Source organism: Diabrotica virgifera, chromosome 8, assembly GCF_917563875.1.
Source record: "Diabrotica virgifera virgifera chromosome 8, PGI_DIABVI_V3a".
Taxonomy (NCBI): domain Eukaryota; kingdom Metazoa; phylum Arthropoda; class Insecta; order Coleoptera; family Chrysomelidae; genus Diabrotica; species Diabrotica virgifera.
Window position 1 is genome coordinate 186,483,196 of NC_065450.1, and position 14,973 is coordinate 186,498,168.

At 33.7% G+C, this 14,973-nt stretch overlaps 1 protein-coding gene across 26 annotated transcripts in view; it reads right to left on the bottom strand.

Moving 5' to 3' along the window:
• Positions 1–14,973, bottom strand: part of LOC126889414 (tropomyosin-2) — a 174,604-nt gene that overhangs the window by 97,893 nt on the left and 61,738 nt on the right. For 2 of the 26 annotated variants that reach the window (XM_050657702.1, XM_050657701.1), the window contains exon 1: positions 6,456–6,718. The exons of 21 other annotated variants lie outside the window; for them this stretch is intronic. In XM_050657702.1, coding sequence (XP_050513659.1) covers positions 6,456–6,599 — 144 coding nt within the window. In that variant the 5' untranslated portion in view covers positions 6,600–6,718. Of the gene's footprint in view, positions 1–6,455; positions 6,719–14,973 lie in introns of those variants that run through there. 3 more of the 26 variants (XM_050657703.1, XM_050657700.1, XM_050657699.1) reach the window with 3 other exon arrangements.

Genomic DNA, 14,973 nt, shown 5'->3' on the forward strand with positions numbered 1-14,973 from the left:
AATGCTTTCAATGTGCTAATTAAATAAGCCAATAAAAACAACAGTCTAAATTGAAATAAGCCCTGATTACACATCAGAATCTTCAATTTAGGCACTTGACAATCGCAAAAATAATAATTTACACATGAGTTTTCAAGCTTAGACAAAATGACAAGATCTTTTTTGTTTAGAATGGCCCAAAAATGCTAAATGTATATTTTCGTGGGCAAAAAAGTGATGTTTTGAATTTGTTAAGAAAATTTGTTAAACAATTTCTGCTCAAAAATTTTGCACGGCACCCATTGAATTTGTTTATAGGGGATAATTTTTAACAAGAATTCGCAAAGAAACCGAATTAAAACAACCAGACACAGGTAGCATTAAATTCGGACTCTGGAAATGTCATAGGTTTTCGAAACGGACCCTCATAGACTAAGAGCCGCTATAGGTGAAATTTCTTAATCATTTTAGGCACGATGGGACCCTATAACTTAAATAGTAGAACCTAAAAGAAAACGTTTGAACACTGTGCCGTCACTTTTCAGTGGCACATGCGTCGACAGTGGCGCATCAAACTTTCCACTTATGGACGGGATAAATAAATTAAAAGTTAACAGAACTTACTAACAGAATTAAATTTTTTTTATTTTTTTAAGTTCTATGTGATTAACACATAGGATCCATCGTGATTTTAACCCACCACCCCCTTCCCCCTGCCCCCACCATCAAAAACTTCATTTTTCGTTTTTATTTTTTTTTTGGTGGGATGCAATCAATTTTAAAATTTCAAAAAATTCACAGGCATAGTTGAGGCTTTTATAAAACATGCCTATTTTTTATAGACCCATAGGTTGAGTGTACATAACCTCAAAAAATTAAAAGAAATTTTTTTTTTCAAAAGAGCGTATAACTTTTTTTGAGGAATAGCTGCAGGTCTAATTTTTTCCTTATCTTGTGTGTTTTATCAAACACTATATTTTTAATTTTTTTCAGATTTTTCCGTAAGTCTCCCCACCTTTAAAAATCCGAAAAACTGTTTTTTGGGGGGTTTTGGGGGATTTTCCCTATTTTATAGACTTCATAATATATCAAATCAATTTTGTTTTTATAGATTATATGTAACTTGAAGTAACTGAGTTCTTTAGAATATTTAAAAATCAGAAAAACACGTTGAAACCCCCCAAAACCCCCTTAAAAAACAGTTTTTTGGATTTTTGAAGGTGACTAACGTTACAGAAAAATCTGAAAAAAATTAGAAATATAGTGTTTGATAAAATACACAAGACTAAGAAAAAATTAGATCTGTAGCTATCCCCAAAAAAAAGTTATACACTTTTTTTCAAAAAAAAAATTTTAAAATTTTTTTGAGGTTATGTACATTCAACCTACAGGTCTATAAAAAATAGACGTGTTTTATAGAAGCCTTAACTATGCGTGTAAATTTTTTGAAATTTTGAAATTGATTGCATCCCACCAAAAAAAAATAAAATTGAAAAATAAAGTTTTCGACGGTGGGGGCAGGGAGAAGGGGGTGGTGGGTTAAAATTACGATGAATCTTATGTCTTAATCACATAAAACTTAAAAAAATGAAAAAAATTAAATTCTGGTAATGAGGGAGGGTATTTTTTAATTTATGTATCCCGTCCATAAGTGGAAAGTTTGATGCGCCACTGTAGACGCATGTGCCACTGAAAAGTGACAGCACAGTGCTCAAACGTTTTCTTTTAGGTTCTACTATTTAAGTTATAGGGTCCTGCCGTGCCTAAAATGATTAAGAATTTTCACCTATAGCGGCTCTTAGTCTATCAGGGAATCTAAATGGTGACCCCTGTGATAGATTATAGTAAACTCTTGTAATATTTTCAGTCTCCAGTACATTATTTTGCTCATACAGAACATTGTTCTATGGAAAACCCACATATGGAAATATTGGCGGTTACAATGTTGTTCCAGCATAGCATTCAAATATCGTTATCATTATTTGAATCTTCTAAAACCATTAGTTTAGAAGATTATGTTTAACGAACCCACTTTATTGCCAAAAGATCTATGTCCAAAACTAGATATGAGTTGGAAGCTTATTGGACTTTATGATTGTATATAACCTCTAATAGCAGATTGATTTTATTTCAATTATAAAAAAATTGTAAACGGTAATTTTACTTGCATAGATATTTTGTAAGAATTTATTTGTAGTTACTTATTATGTTAAAAATTGGTCTCTAATACTTATGAGTCGAGTTTTCTTAATTTTAGTTTGAAATTTTTGTTAAGTATTACAGCATACATATTTACTTTTCATAAGTCGTTCATAAGGGTTCAAAGTGCATTGATTATTGTTTTTATGATTAACTTCATGAATGTTTCATCTTACACTGATTACCTAGTATGTTCCATGATTAGATATTTGTTTCTAACATCTTAATAATTAAATGATATACAGTGGAACCTCTATTATCTGTCTCTCCATTAACCGTCACCTCTGTTAACCGTCAGGGTTCATACATAAGTTGTATTGACTACATAAGCAAAAATTGAGTCATCAATTTATTTTGTTTAAGTATTGCTTTAAGCCAAACGAAATTCGCTGATTGCTGACAGATGATGAAATCGTTGAAATGGCAACAGAAGTGGACGAAACAGATTCAGTTCACAAGCTGACACAGACTAGGAATTTGATGGTGGAGATGTCGATGATGCTATTGCAACTGACAGAGATTTGCGTAAAGAAGCTGTATCGCACATGCAACAATTCATCGAGTGATATTATTGACAAGAAGAAGCCAATAAAGTAGATTACATGGCCTTAGGCCGATTAAGAAATTCAGTGGTTGCAAAATGTGAGGCAACAGTAAAACAAAAAAAGATTACTGAATATTTTAAACCAAATTGATTCGATTGTACGAACACAAATCCCTCTTATATTGTCGAACAAGTCATGCAAAAAAATTTGAAAATTGTACCATGAATTTTTAATCTTTTTTTATGTTCTGTTAACCGTCTTTTCGATTATCCGTCATACTCTTGGTCCGGTGCCCTGACGGATAATCGAGGTTTCACTGTATATGTAAATTTAAATAATATATTTATATGAGATTAAATTACAATTGATTGTAATGAAAATTACACCATCTGTTTCTAACGTTTTGATTTCCATTCTGGAAATTATTTAAAAAATATAAATCAAGAAATTATGTTAGGTCTTTAACAAGGGTCAAATAGTTCAGGTAGTAGTTTCTGACTTCCAAGTAGAAGGCCAGGGATCTATCCCCAGATCTAGCGCCAACATCTAAATATTTTTAAATATAGATGACAGGCCCAAGGTTGACTCAGCCTAAATAAAATGCGTACATAGGGCAAAAACGGGTAACAATAGGTGGGTGAAGCATAGCACTGACCCTATCACCTTCCTTGTATACCCTATTCCACGAACATACACCTGTTTTGGATTACTTCGACAACAAATATTTTACTGTGCAAAATAAGAAGAACGAAAGTAAATTGCAAATTACATTGTTGTTTATTGAAATAATTATTAGCGCCATTTACTTTCGTACTTCTTATGTTGCACAGTAAAATATTCGTTGTCGAAGTAATCCAAAACAGGCGTATGTTCGTGGAATGGCCCATATACTGTAGGTCCAAGGATAGCAGAGAATCCCAGAGATGCTCTAGTCATAAATGGAGACTATTATAGAAATTATATGAATTTGTTAGATGTTTATCACATGGCACTTTGTGTCACATGAACACACGGTTATAAAGACAGATCTTTGTGTTTGTGCTTAGAGCAGCAGGACATTATAGGATAAGAACTAACAAAGAGCTTGAAGAACCATGATGTTAATATAATAAGAGAAATAAGATCCAGAAGACTCCAATGGGCACAACACCCCAGAAGACACTCTGACGAAAGAATAGTAAGGCTGGTATCAGGAGTCCCATCTGGAAGAAGACCATCTGGACAACCTTGATTCCAGTGGTGAGATAATACATTATACAAGTAGACCTTAACCCTTTGAGCTCCGGTGATGAGTACGTATGTCCATATATAACTATCGATTAGTGTCATGGACATGTAAGCACATCCATGAAATGAAGTATTCAAATGAAATTATTTCTGCCAGCACAGGAGCTAAGGTTGGAAATATTAAAGCGGAGCTGAAAGGGTTAAAACCATGGGAGTGGAGAATTGGATGAAAATTGCTCAAAATGCTTAAGGATCACACTTGGGACCTTTGTTGTTTAATATATTTATCAATGATCTAATACCCTGTTTCCAAGTAAGTGAAACTTTGTTATTCACTGATGATTTAAAATGTTTTAAAATAATCACATGTGAGGCTGATTCACTTAGTCTACAAGGTGATATTGATCACCTATTTAACTGGTATATGCAAAATGTATGTGTTTGAATGCATCCAAATGCCATATTCTTCGTTTTCGTCGAACTCATCATCGAATCATCTTCGAATATAGTATAAATAATCTGACCTTACATTCTGCCTCTGAAACTAAGGATCTAGGTGTGATCCTTGACTCCGCCCTTAGTTATAAATCACACATTTCCAGTACAATACAGAAGTCTATGAAGATGCTTGGCTTTATAAAGAGGACCACCAGAGACTTTACTAACATCTCAGCTATTAAATCCCTTTATTTCTCCCTGGTTAGATCTCATTTTGATTATTGTTCCACAATTTGGTCCCCCTATTACTTTACTCATAAACTGAAACTTGAGGCTGTCCAACACAATTTTCTGAGATATACTGCCACTAAGATGCATGTATACTATGACTATTCTGCATTAGAGCACATACTGAACTTACCTCCTCTTGAGGTATGCAGAAAACAAAGAGACTTAATAATTTTATTTAAAATTATCAATGGACTGTGTAACTGCCCCGAGCTTCTCTCCAAAATATCTCTATTTGTCCCCAGTCGTTCGACTAGGCAGGTGCAAACCTTTTATGTTTCTTTTCATAGATTCAATTATTCTTACAACACATTTATTCCTAGAACTCTTCGATTGGCTAACTCATTAAATAACCTCGAAAATTTTAAATTCATATTTCTTCCCTAACTTTTTAATACTTTCGGTCAGAGCTTTTGTATTGTGATTGGTGTTACATGACCTGTATGTATTAGATAACTCAAAACCGTTATACCTTGGAACATTTCTGAATTGATTTATGTGTTATCTTTTGTTTGTAATTGTACTGACCTATATGTAATCTTATTCTTTTTTTCTTTTTTGTAACTGTATGTACTACTCATAGAATTATTTTTTCTCAAACCACTTTGTTATGTTATATTATGATAATTTAGAACACTGTAACATTTATATCTGAATAAGGCTTGCCCCTGAAATAATTAAAATAGAGCGGAATGGAGGGATTGTCAAGTCAGCTAAAACCAACGAAGGGTTGTAACGCCACAGCGTAAATAAGTATTAATATTTTAACAAATTTTTGCAACAAGTACCTATTTGCTAATACAGAATCAGATGTGCCATAAAAAGATAAAATTGTGGGGGTTAAAGTAATGTAGCAGTACATATCACTAATAAATGTTGATTTATATGTGAACTCATATTTGATATAAATGACAGATTATGGAGATGCTACATTCTATTAAAATTTTAGAAACAACCTGTCTGCAGGTGGTGGTGGTGATATACTTCTGAAATATTATTAGAAAAAGCTAATTTTCATTGCAGCTTCATATTTTGTGCAGATTCATTAAAATGTTCTCATTTGGCCACCTTGATCTCCAGACTTTTGTCTTAATAAAACAGTGCAATTGACAGATTAATTTTTACAGCATACCTTGATTGTAGAGATCAAGTTTTCAAATAGAATGGAATGTATTTACAAAAAAAGTGTCATAATAGTGGTGTTCCTTAAGACAATTTTGATTTGTATAAAATAGTTAATAGTTATTTTCAAAACCATTATGAAAAGTTAATGCTTTATCTGATTTAAACAACTTTATATAAAAATACGTTAGATGTTACACCACAAGTCATCACGGTCCGTTACTCTTTGAATTGACCGGACACATATTGAAACACGGTATAATACAAAATACAACTAAATATTTATTTAAACAATTATAGATTCTATCTGTGCAAAAGGAATGCAGATGTCAAGTTTCGAGATGTCGATAGAAACGGCCAGACACAAAATTTATCTGCTGTAACGGTAAATACGTGTAATAAAATTGGTATCTCAATTATTATCAATGCAAATAAAAAGTAAACAATTACGATCCGAGATAAAAGTGTAATCATGACATCGATTAAGGGCCAACGTACTCTGGCCCTTTATGACATAAAAATATGTATGAAATCACGTTCCGACGACTTGTTTTGTGCGCAAAAAGGCAAAAAGACACGCAAACTAGCTTGTTTCATAAAAGTTGGTGGGTAAACGACTCGAAAAACACGTTTCAAAATGCACAAACGACTGCCTACCTCTTCTCTCCTCATAATTTCGACTTGGAGCCTCTTGTTGAACTCCTCGCACTCGTCTTTGTATCTTTCCATTTCCTCCTTGGTCTGCCTCATCTTTTTTTTGAGCACATCCAGAAGGGAACCTTGTTGAATATTGGTGGTCATTTTTTATCGAAAAATTTCACACACTTCGCGAAAAAACCGAGTACGAACTACTCCAGTACGAAGCGTTTGAGTCAACTGGGCGAGTCACCGGGGAAAATGGCTGACACGCGTGCGCCTCTGACACCTGCTAGATATACTATAAAAGCGCAGATGCCACGTTTAGAAATTAGAATACGGATATGGAAAAACGAGATTTTTCTATGTAAAAGGAATTTTAGACATGGTAAATGAAGCAAACTATATAAAGCTATAAACTATATTCTAGTGACATATTAGGAATAAAAACGGCATGTGTTGTAAGTGTACCAAATTTTCCTTCTTTTTGATCTAAATAAAATTTGGAAATTGTTCACCTTTCAAAAAATTGCCATTGTAGTTAAAACAGAGACTTTTATTCCTCAAACTATTAACTCGGGACCATCGAAAAAGAAACCCAATTAGAGTAGCCTGTGCAATATCAATAATAAGATTTTGGATTATAATACTATAAAACCATCTGTTTACTAAGAACCTGTATTTTGACCATATACATATTAACAATAGACCAGGCTGGGGATATGCCACTCAATGCATCGGGGTGTAACCATAGATACATTAACAACAGATCAGGCTAGTTATATGTCACTCGATGCATCGGGGTGTAACGCCAATATCAAGTACGGTGGTCTAGCTATCTTTGTCTGTCGTACGAGTGTGAGCGTATCTACCAAGAGGTGGGAGTAATGGAACGACACAGACACAGAGGCAGCGGTCATCATATGCTAGAGAGAGAAAGCTAAGCGTCGCGTCGGTAGAGAGAGATATATAGACCACCGACCCGAACTGCTCCGCGTTACGCTATTATTCGGTACTTGCGTAATAGGACTTTTCATCGATTGTAATTTCTTTCGAGCTTCTGTCAAATGTCGTATAATCCGTGTACAATAAAAATATACACGGATTATACAACATATGACAGAAGCTCGAAACAAAGGACTGTGAATGAAAAGCCCTATCTATGTGTTATCTATGATTTTGACAATGAAAATGACATTATTGTTGAGCACTGACGTTTATGATTTAATGTCAACTTAAATACCAACTGACGTTACAGTGGCGGATCTACGGGGGATGGGAAAATTTCCACCCAACAAGGTCCAAAATTAAAGAAAAAAAGTTTTCGTTGAAAATATGTTATGTTGAAGCATAAAAATATATTAGCTGACATTAAAAATAAACCATTGAAAGACAAATTCAACCTAATAAACCCGCTAGTTAGGAAAATTAATGCATATAAGTTATGATATATGTCTTTGATGTAGTTGTTTGGATTTATCATTATATGTATATCTTTTGGTTGGTATTTCATTGAAAATCCCTCTCCAAGCAAATGTGAAGATCCAGAACTGCGTCATTAAAATGTAAAATCCACAAACTTTTAATTACAATTTTTCGGCGATAGTTTACTAGTTGTGCTGCTTATGTGCTTGTGTGTATTAGTTACTTGTCTATGAGCATGAGTATAGTATGAGCATGAGTACAAGCTGTCCATTATTATGGGCTCTTCCGATACGTTTTTCGAGGGGGATCACTCCACCTTTTCTTTGTTTTCTTGTTCTTTGACGTCTTCATTCACAGGATGTTGTGTGATTTCGCCCGATTGGTGATTAAGCTCCATTAATTTTTCTTCAGTTAGGTACTTTCATTCCATTGATATCTTCTCCGACCCGGTCTTCCCATCCGCACTTTGATCTCCTTGTAGGTCTTGCAATTGTAGGTTTAATATTTTCTTTATTAATTTATCTTCTTCTCGTCTTAGTCTCGAGCCACTTCAACCTTTGAATGTCTGACTATATCTTCTCCAGGTATCCGATTATTTATCTCGTTGTTAAATAACCATCTAAACTCTCCGTTTGGATTTTATTAGTTCAAGAATCTTCCTTTCTATAGCTTCTCTTCGTATCTATTAGTCAGGTACATTCTCTCTGCCGCGTAGGCGTAGGGTATGACAGGTGTAATATGTTATAATTGGTCCTTGAGATTAGCATACACTCTTTTCTTCATTTATTTTTAGTGCTCAAGTATCGCTTCTTTTATCAGTCATCAGTGCGTAAACCTGTGTATTTGTTTTTCCATAAACTCTAAGCTTTGTTTTTAAACCAAGAGGAGTAAACTAAAAAGACAGATTCACACCTAAGAAAGTCACTAGAAATATCACCAAATACATCTTCTTTTTTGGTTGATCATATCGGCCTTTGATGGTAAGACTAAAAGTCTAAAAATTAAAGGAATAACGCAGAAAATAGAAAAAATTGCTGATATAACTTAATTAACGTATAAAATGACAGACGTGTCAAAATTTTATAAATGTCATTAGTGTCAAAATTTGATGACAGTGGAATAAACTTGCCTGAGGTTGGACCAATTACAAACAAGCCTTATGGCGCGGGAAATTTGAATTACTCCTCTTGGTTTAAAAATAGACTATAATAAGTAAGTCCTGGTCCCCTTTGTGGCTCAGTGGTAAGAGCGCCTAACCTTTGGATCGAAAGTTCCGATCGAGTGGTAGTGAGTTCGAATCCCACCAGGGACGGGAATTTTTTCGTTTATTATAAATTAATGAATGAAAATAGTTTCTGTCCTTGTGGGATCGGTACTCACCGGAGGGACCGCAGACGTTCGGATAAAATTAGCGTCTCTTTGCAAAGATAATGACGTCGACTTTGCAAAGTAACAAGACACTTACTCAACACACACACACTACACATTACACCTGAGTTAGTGATAAGTTATACAATTACGTGGCTAAAGGTTCTAGTTCTAAACCAAGGCCAGAATCAGAGAAAGAAAAAAATAAGTAAGTCCTGTGAAATCAAAAAAGGCCAACAGTTTTCTTATTGGTAGTTTTAGGATCTCTTCTAGTTCAATCCTCAGTTAACAAGTGAATTTCTGCCACATATCACTCATATCACTTTGCAAATTCCAATGGCTTACGATGTGAATGTCAATCTCTTGCGCTATTTAGAACTTTCTACACCATGGTTTATTCACGTTACCTAGTTTCTATTCTATAGGTGTTTTCTTAAACGACAATGTCCAGTCACCATTCTGGTGGCCGTTTTAATATCTCGTGTATCATCAAATTTTCCGAGAATTTGAATTTGTCCGTAAGTTCAATTTTTTATGATTCCTTATCAACCATTTCGGAACTTCGTTTTTTGTAGCATCTTTAGTGATGCCACAGAATGGATCTGGGCCTACAAATGTTTCTCTCGAGCCTTGTTTTGCCAACAAATCTGCTAGTTTATTTTCACGTACCACAATAAAATAAAGTCTAGTGATATCAAATCAAATAGTTTTCTTTCTTATATCAAAAGGAACCTAACTAACAAGAAAGTCGCTAGGAAAGTTGGTTAAAAAAAAATAAAATGCATAATAATATGAGAAAAAAAAATTACTGCCCCAAATTCAATACGACACAAACTTAAAATAGAGTTTAATACTACTCTTTGAGGCTTCGTTTTTGCTACTTTTTCGGGTTTTAAGTCGAGGACTTTCCTTGAAATGAAAGAGAGAAAATGAAAAATGCATACTTAACAATACGAGAAGAAGGAATCCCATTACCAAAAGTCAATAGGTTTCTACTTTGGATTAAGAGAAAACTATGTAGACAATTTCAAGATCTAGAACTTTTTCAATAAAACAACGGGCACAAAAATATGGCAAGAATAACACATGTTGACCACAAATTCAATACATACTGTCCTAGGAGAATTAGGGACGAAGTTAGCCCCTTTTTTTATTCACATGTTCTTTCAAAATAATTTTGCAATATTTAGAATTATTTTTTGTCATTTGTTTTAATTAAATTAATAGTGTAAATCTTCTTCTTTCATAAACTATCCAAAGTATTACCGTAACTTCATCATTTTCTCACTTATAATGTTACAAAAAAAAAATAATTTGGGATAAACAAATTAAATAACTTTTAAACTATTTGACCAATTGCTTTGAAATTTAGAGTATGATTTAAGCACCAGAAGTCTCATCATTCCGTGTAATAAGAAAGTTCTCAGTTAATTTTTACATAAGTTATGAATATTTATAAAAACTCAAAATTTATGATTTATTTTGCAATTTTCTAAGCAACCAATAAGGATATACATATTCCGCGAAGTCCATATTGAAGTTTTTTATACGATTTATGAGTTTCTTACTCTGAAATTTGTTTAAAATGCTTAACTTTTTGGTAATAGACGAAAAAAGCGAAAATTTACCGTTTTTTGATCCTTATTTGTTTATAACTATGTATGTCATCAAAATCGGCTGCAGTAGACATATCGGTTTTTATTATAGATGTCCATACTACTCAAAAAATTTGGTTTCGGCCTGGAGGGGGTTGTGTCACCAACACGATATTCTTTTTCCTTATTTCTCTGAACTACTGATAGAATAACATTTATGTTTGACTCCCGGCTGCCATATTGATTTAATTTTGACAGCATGTTAGAATGCCCTACGGGCAATTATTTTTACATTTAAATTTGCGCCAAACATATGCAACTTACATTAGATTATTAACCGACTTTGCTCTGTTTTGACATCTAAAATATTTCTTTTAGATAGAAAGAACTTATTTCTCTATCTTGTGTTGCAATAAATAAAGGAAGATGAGATAGATATTAATAAAACATAAAATACAAACAGGTGATATTAAATAAAAAACATCTTTGAAAAATGTCTTAAATATTCCTTATATTCCAAAATGCTAATTAACTTCTTATAAAATTTCACAAATTCCCTTTCAAAATCGTCGAACCGACAACATGGTATAAAATTCGAATCAAGGCGCGGCACCCATTCAACATTTCAATCCGTTTGTAAAATTTATAGTAAAATGGTGACAATAGAAGATAATACTGCATTCAGTTGTCTGGATATTGTTATGGTCGATAGCCGATTTACAACCATAGATTTACTTTATTTGCCCGTTTGTTCGAAACTGGCTATTTCGCCTATGCTTGCTTGACATGTCGGTAAACGTGATCGTCATCAATGTTACAGGGTGACCACAACAAACTACGATTTCACCTAAATCATAGTCATCACCTCTAAATGATGATATCAAAAGATATTATATAATGTATGAGCCGGAATGATAAAACATTTTTTCTTCTTAGAACTTTTTATCATATTTACGAAACTGACTCACTTGATAGAACAAAAAAATCCCATTCGCTTTCTTATGAATAAATAATTATTTCTAAAAATAAATGTTTAGTTTAACTTGTATATTTTACTATATTTTCTTGTATATTTGGACGAAAATGATAAATTCGAAGCAAAACACATACTTACACAGGGTGATTCATTAAGAATGTCCAATCTCTGAATTGTAGATTCTATGTGTAGGTATAATACATTCTACTAAATTATGGTAAATAAACGTTTCTGGCTACTACCAGAGGCGCACGACAGGGGACAGTGGATGGTTTACCCTTGCCAAATTCAACGCCACTGGCGCAATTGCTAATTTAGCACAATTTTTCGATTCTCCAATACTCTCTATGTAAATAATGTACTCTTCACTCGTAACGATAAAGTCGTTAGTTTTCGAGATAGGTATTTTAAATTAAACATGTAACGGTACATATATTTTGATTAATGTATTGTGCCGCTTAATTTTAAACTTCAAATATCTCGAAAACTAATGATTTTATCGTTAAGAATGAACAGTTTATTATTCATTCTTAACGATAAAACCATTAGTTTTCGAGATATTTGACGTTAAAAATTAAGCGGCACTATACATTAATCAAAATAACTGTGCCGTTACATGTTGTAACTTCAAATATCTCGAAAACTAATGACATTATCGTTACAAATGAAGAGATTATTTACATAGAAAGTATTGGAGAATCGAAAAATTGCACTAAAACGGTAATTCCGTCAGTGACGTAGAATTTGAGAAGGGTCTACCATTCACTGTCCCCTGTCGTACGCCTCTGGTAGTAGCAGAAACGTTTATTTATGATGATTTAGTAGGGTATACAGTACCTACACTTACTGCCAAGTATGACAAGGATATGTCAAAGTACTGGGTACAAATAGTTTTGAAATTTATAAATAAAACACCCTGTAACTCAGAAGTCACATCTTAGATAAGTGATTTGGGTTAAATCTTAATATTTTGAGGTCTAGAACCTACAAATTGGACATTCTTAATGAACCACCCTGTATAAATATGTATGTTTCGACATAAAAATCTGAAACGTCACAATATGTTCATTAAAATAAATATTACCTTCTGAAAGGAGATTGTGCCAAAAATAAAATATCGGCTTTGATAGGATATTTACACACAAAAGAAATTAATTATGTCATTTGTTATTGCCCAGTATTAACGCATACGTCCTGAAAAACAATGTTTTAGTTTTTGTTGTTGTGTTCTTGTGACAAAAACAGCAGCAAAACTAAAAACGCGAAATAATATAGTCCAAAAGCTATGTGACATCACATGGGGTTCCTTAACCTCCGTACTTAGTTCATCCGCTCTCGGACTTGTATACTTGGCAGCTGAATGTGCTTCCGCGGTATGACTCAATAGCAAACACACCAAGATTATTGACACCCAATTAAACGAAACAATGTGAATGCTCTCAGATACAAATACAAATAGACCATACCAAAACTACAAAGAAGTCATTCTCCTCTCAGAGAATATAGAAAAGCCTGACTAACCATTAACTACCATCCACTATGACAAGCTTGATATTTGAATGAATGTAGGTACTGCGCTCCAGATATCCTCCATTGGTAAAGGCCACCTCCTTACACTAGGAACAGTTCAGCCACACCAATGGCTGGAGAAGACAATGGGAGAGCGACTCACCCAGGAAGTACACCATACATATGGTATGTATCAATCAGAAGCCGCTAGGCTTTGAACTACCCCGCAATGCCTGTACAACGCTAAGAACAAGCAGCGGTTTTTTGTTTGGACACTCGAACAAAAAAATCTGCACAAACAAGGGACGTTGATTCATCAGAGGATGGTGATGAAGGCGTTCAATATGTAGACACGAACGACGATATTATGGACATGGATGAGGATTCGTTTGCAGTTGAGCCTGATCATCTTGTAGAATTGTTACGTCTTCCTGCTTTGGATGATTATGTCATAAGTTGAATTCAAAACTAGGAGCCAATCCAAATTCTACGTTCGTAGAATCACCAGGATGAATGACGATGAGGAAGATTACGAGGCCAAATTCCTATGATACTGTAAATGCAACAACTCCGCGGAACCTCTTGTAGATGACGATGTCTCGGTTAATGGCACAGACATAAAGATGCTATTAGGAAATTCGTTTGAGGCTCAGAGTACTCACGAAACTAAAAGGTTTAATTTAATTTGGGATCGATTTCAACAATTTTAACACGGGCTAAATGTAAAATAATTTCGATTGTGAGCGTCAATAGGACCAGTTGAACTTATTTGTTAGTCCAGATGTCTTTTCTTACTACTTTAGATTAATTGGTTATATAAAGTTTTTTCTTTAAATATGGTGTTTTTTAAGTCGTTTCCTGCTACCAAACCATAAAGTTTTTCGTCAATATCAGAGTTCAGCAATGGTAAGTTTCATATCAGATGTTATTTCCCAAATTTTATTTTAATACGATAAATCCATGCAATGTGTTGTTGTTCTCAATATGATAAGCTCGTTTATAGGATTATAAATACTGATAACAAATGGTACCTAGGAGAAAACTGATTTTAGCACTTACCAATCGTATTAAATTCAACCTATTATTAGATAGGTACATAAAATTAGATTAGAACAAAAAAGAAATAAAAAGTACTTTAGAAGTTTATTAAATTATGAAGAATTTGGTGGAAAACCAGTTGAGGTACCAGAGACAGTAACAGCACTGGACACTAAAATAACAAAAGACAAAAGAGGAAGTGGTTCAAGCACTCCAAAAAATAGGGAAAGGAAAAGCAGGAAGTGGGGAGAGCATTAAGAGAGACAGAAACTAGTTGGCTAACATATTTATTTCATAGAATTATGGAAGTTGGACAAATGCCAGACAACTAAAGAAGTAAAAGATATTAGTACCTGTATACAAAAAACAAGGGAGAAACAAGTACAAATTACAGGGAAATAAAACTACTTGGTCACACCATGAAAATATGGGAGAGAGTAATAATTATTGATAATAGCAGATGTGAAGAAACTGAAATACATGATAATCAGTTCGGTTGTATGCAAGTCAGGTCAACAACAGATGCAGTTTTCATTATAAAGCAGTTGATGGAAAAATACAGGAGTGATGAAACAAATGTTAATATGGTATTCATTGATATTGAGAAAACACATGATAGAGTTCAGCG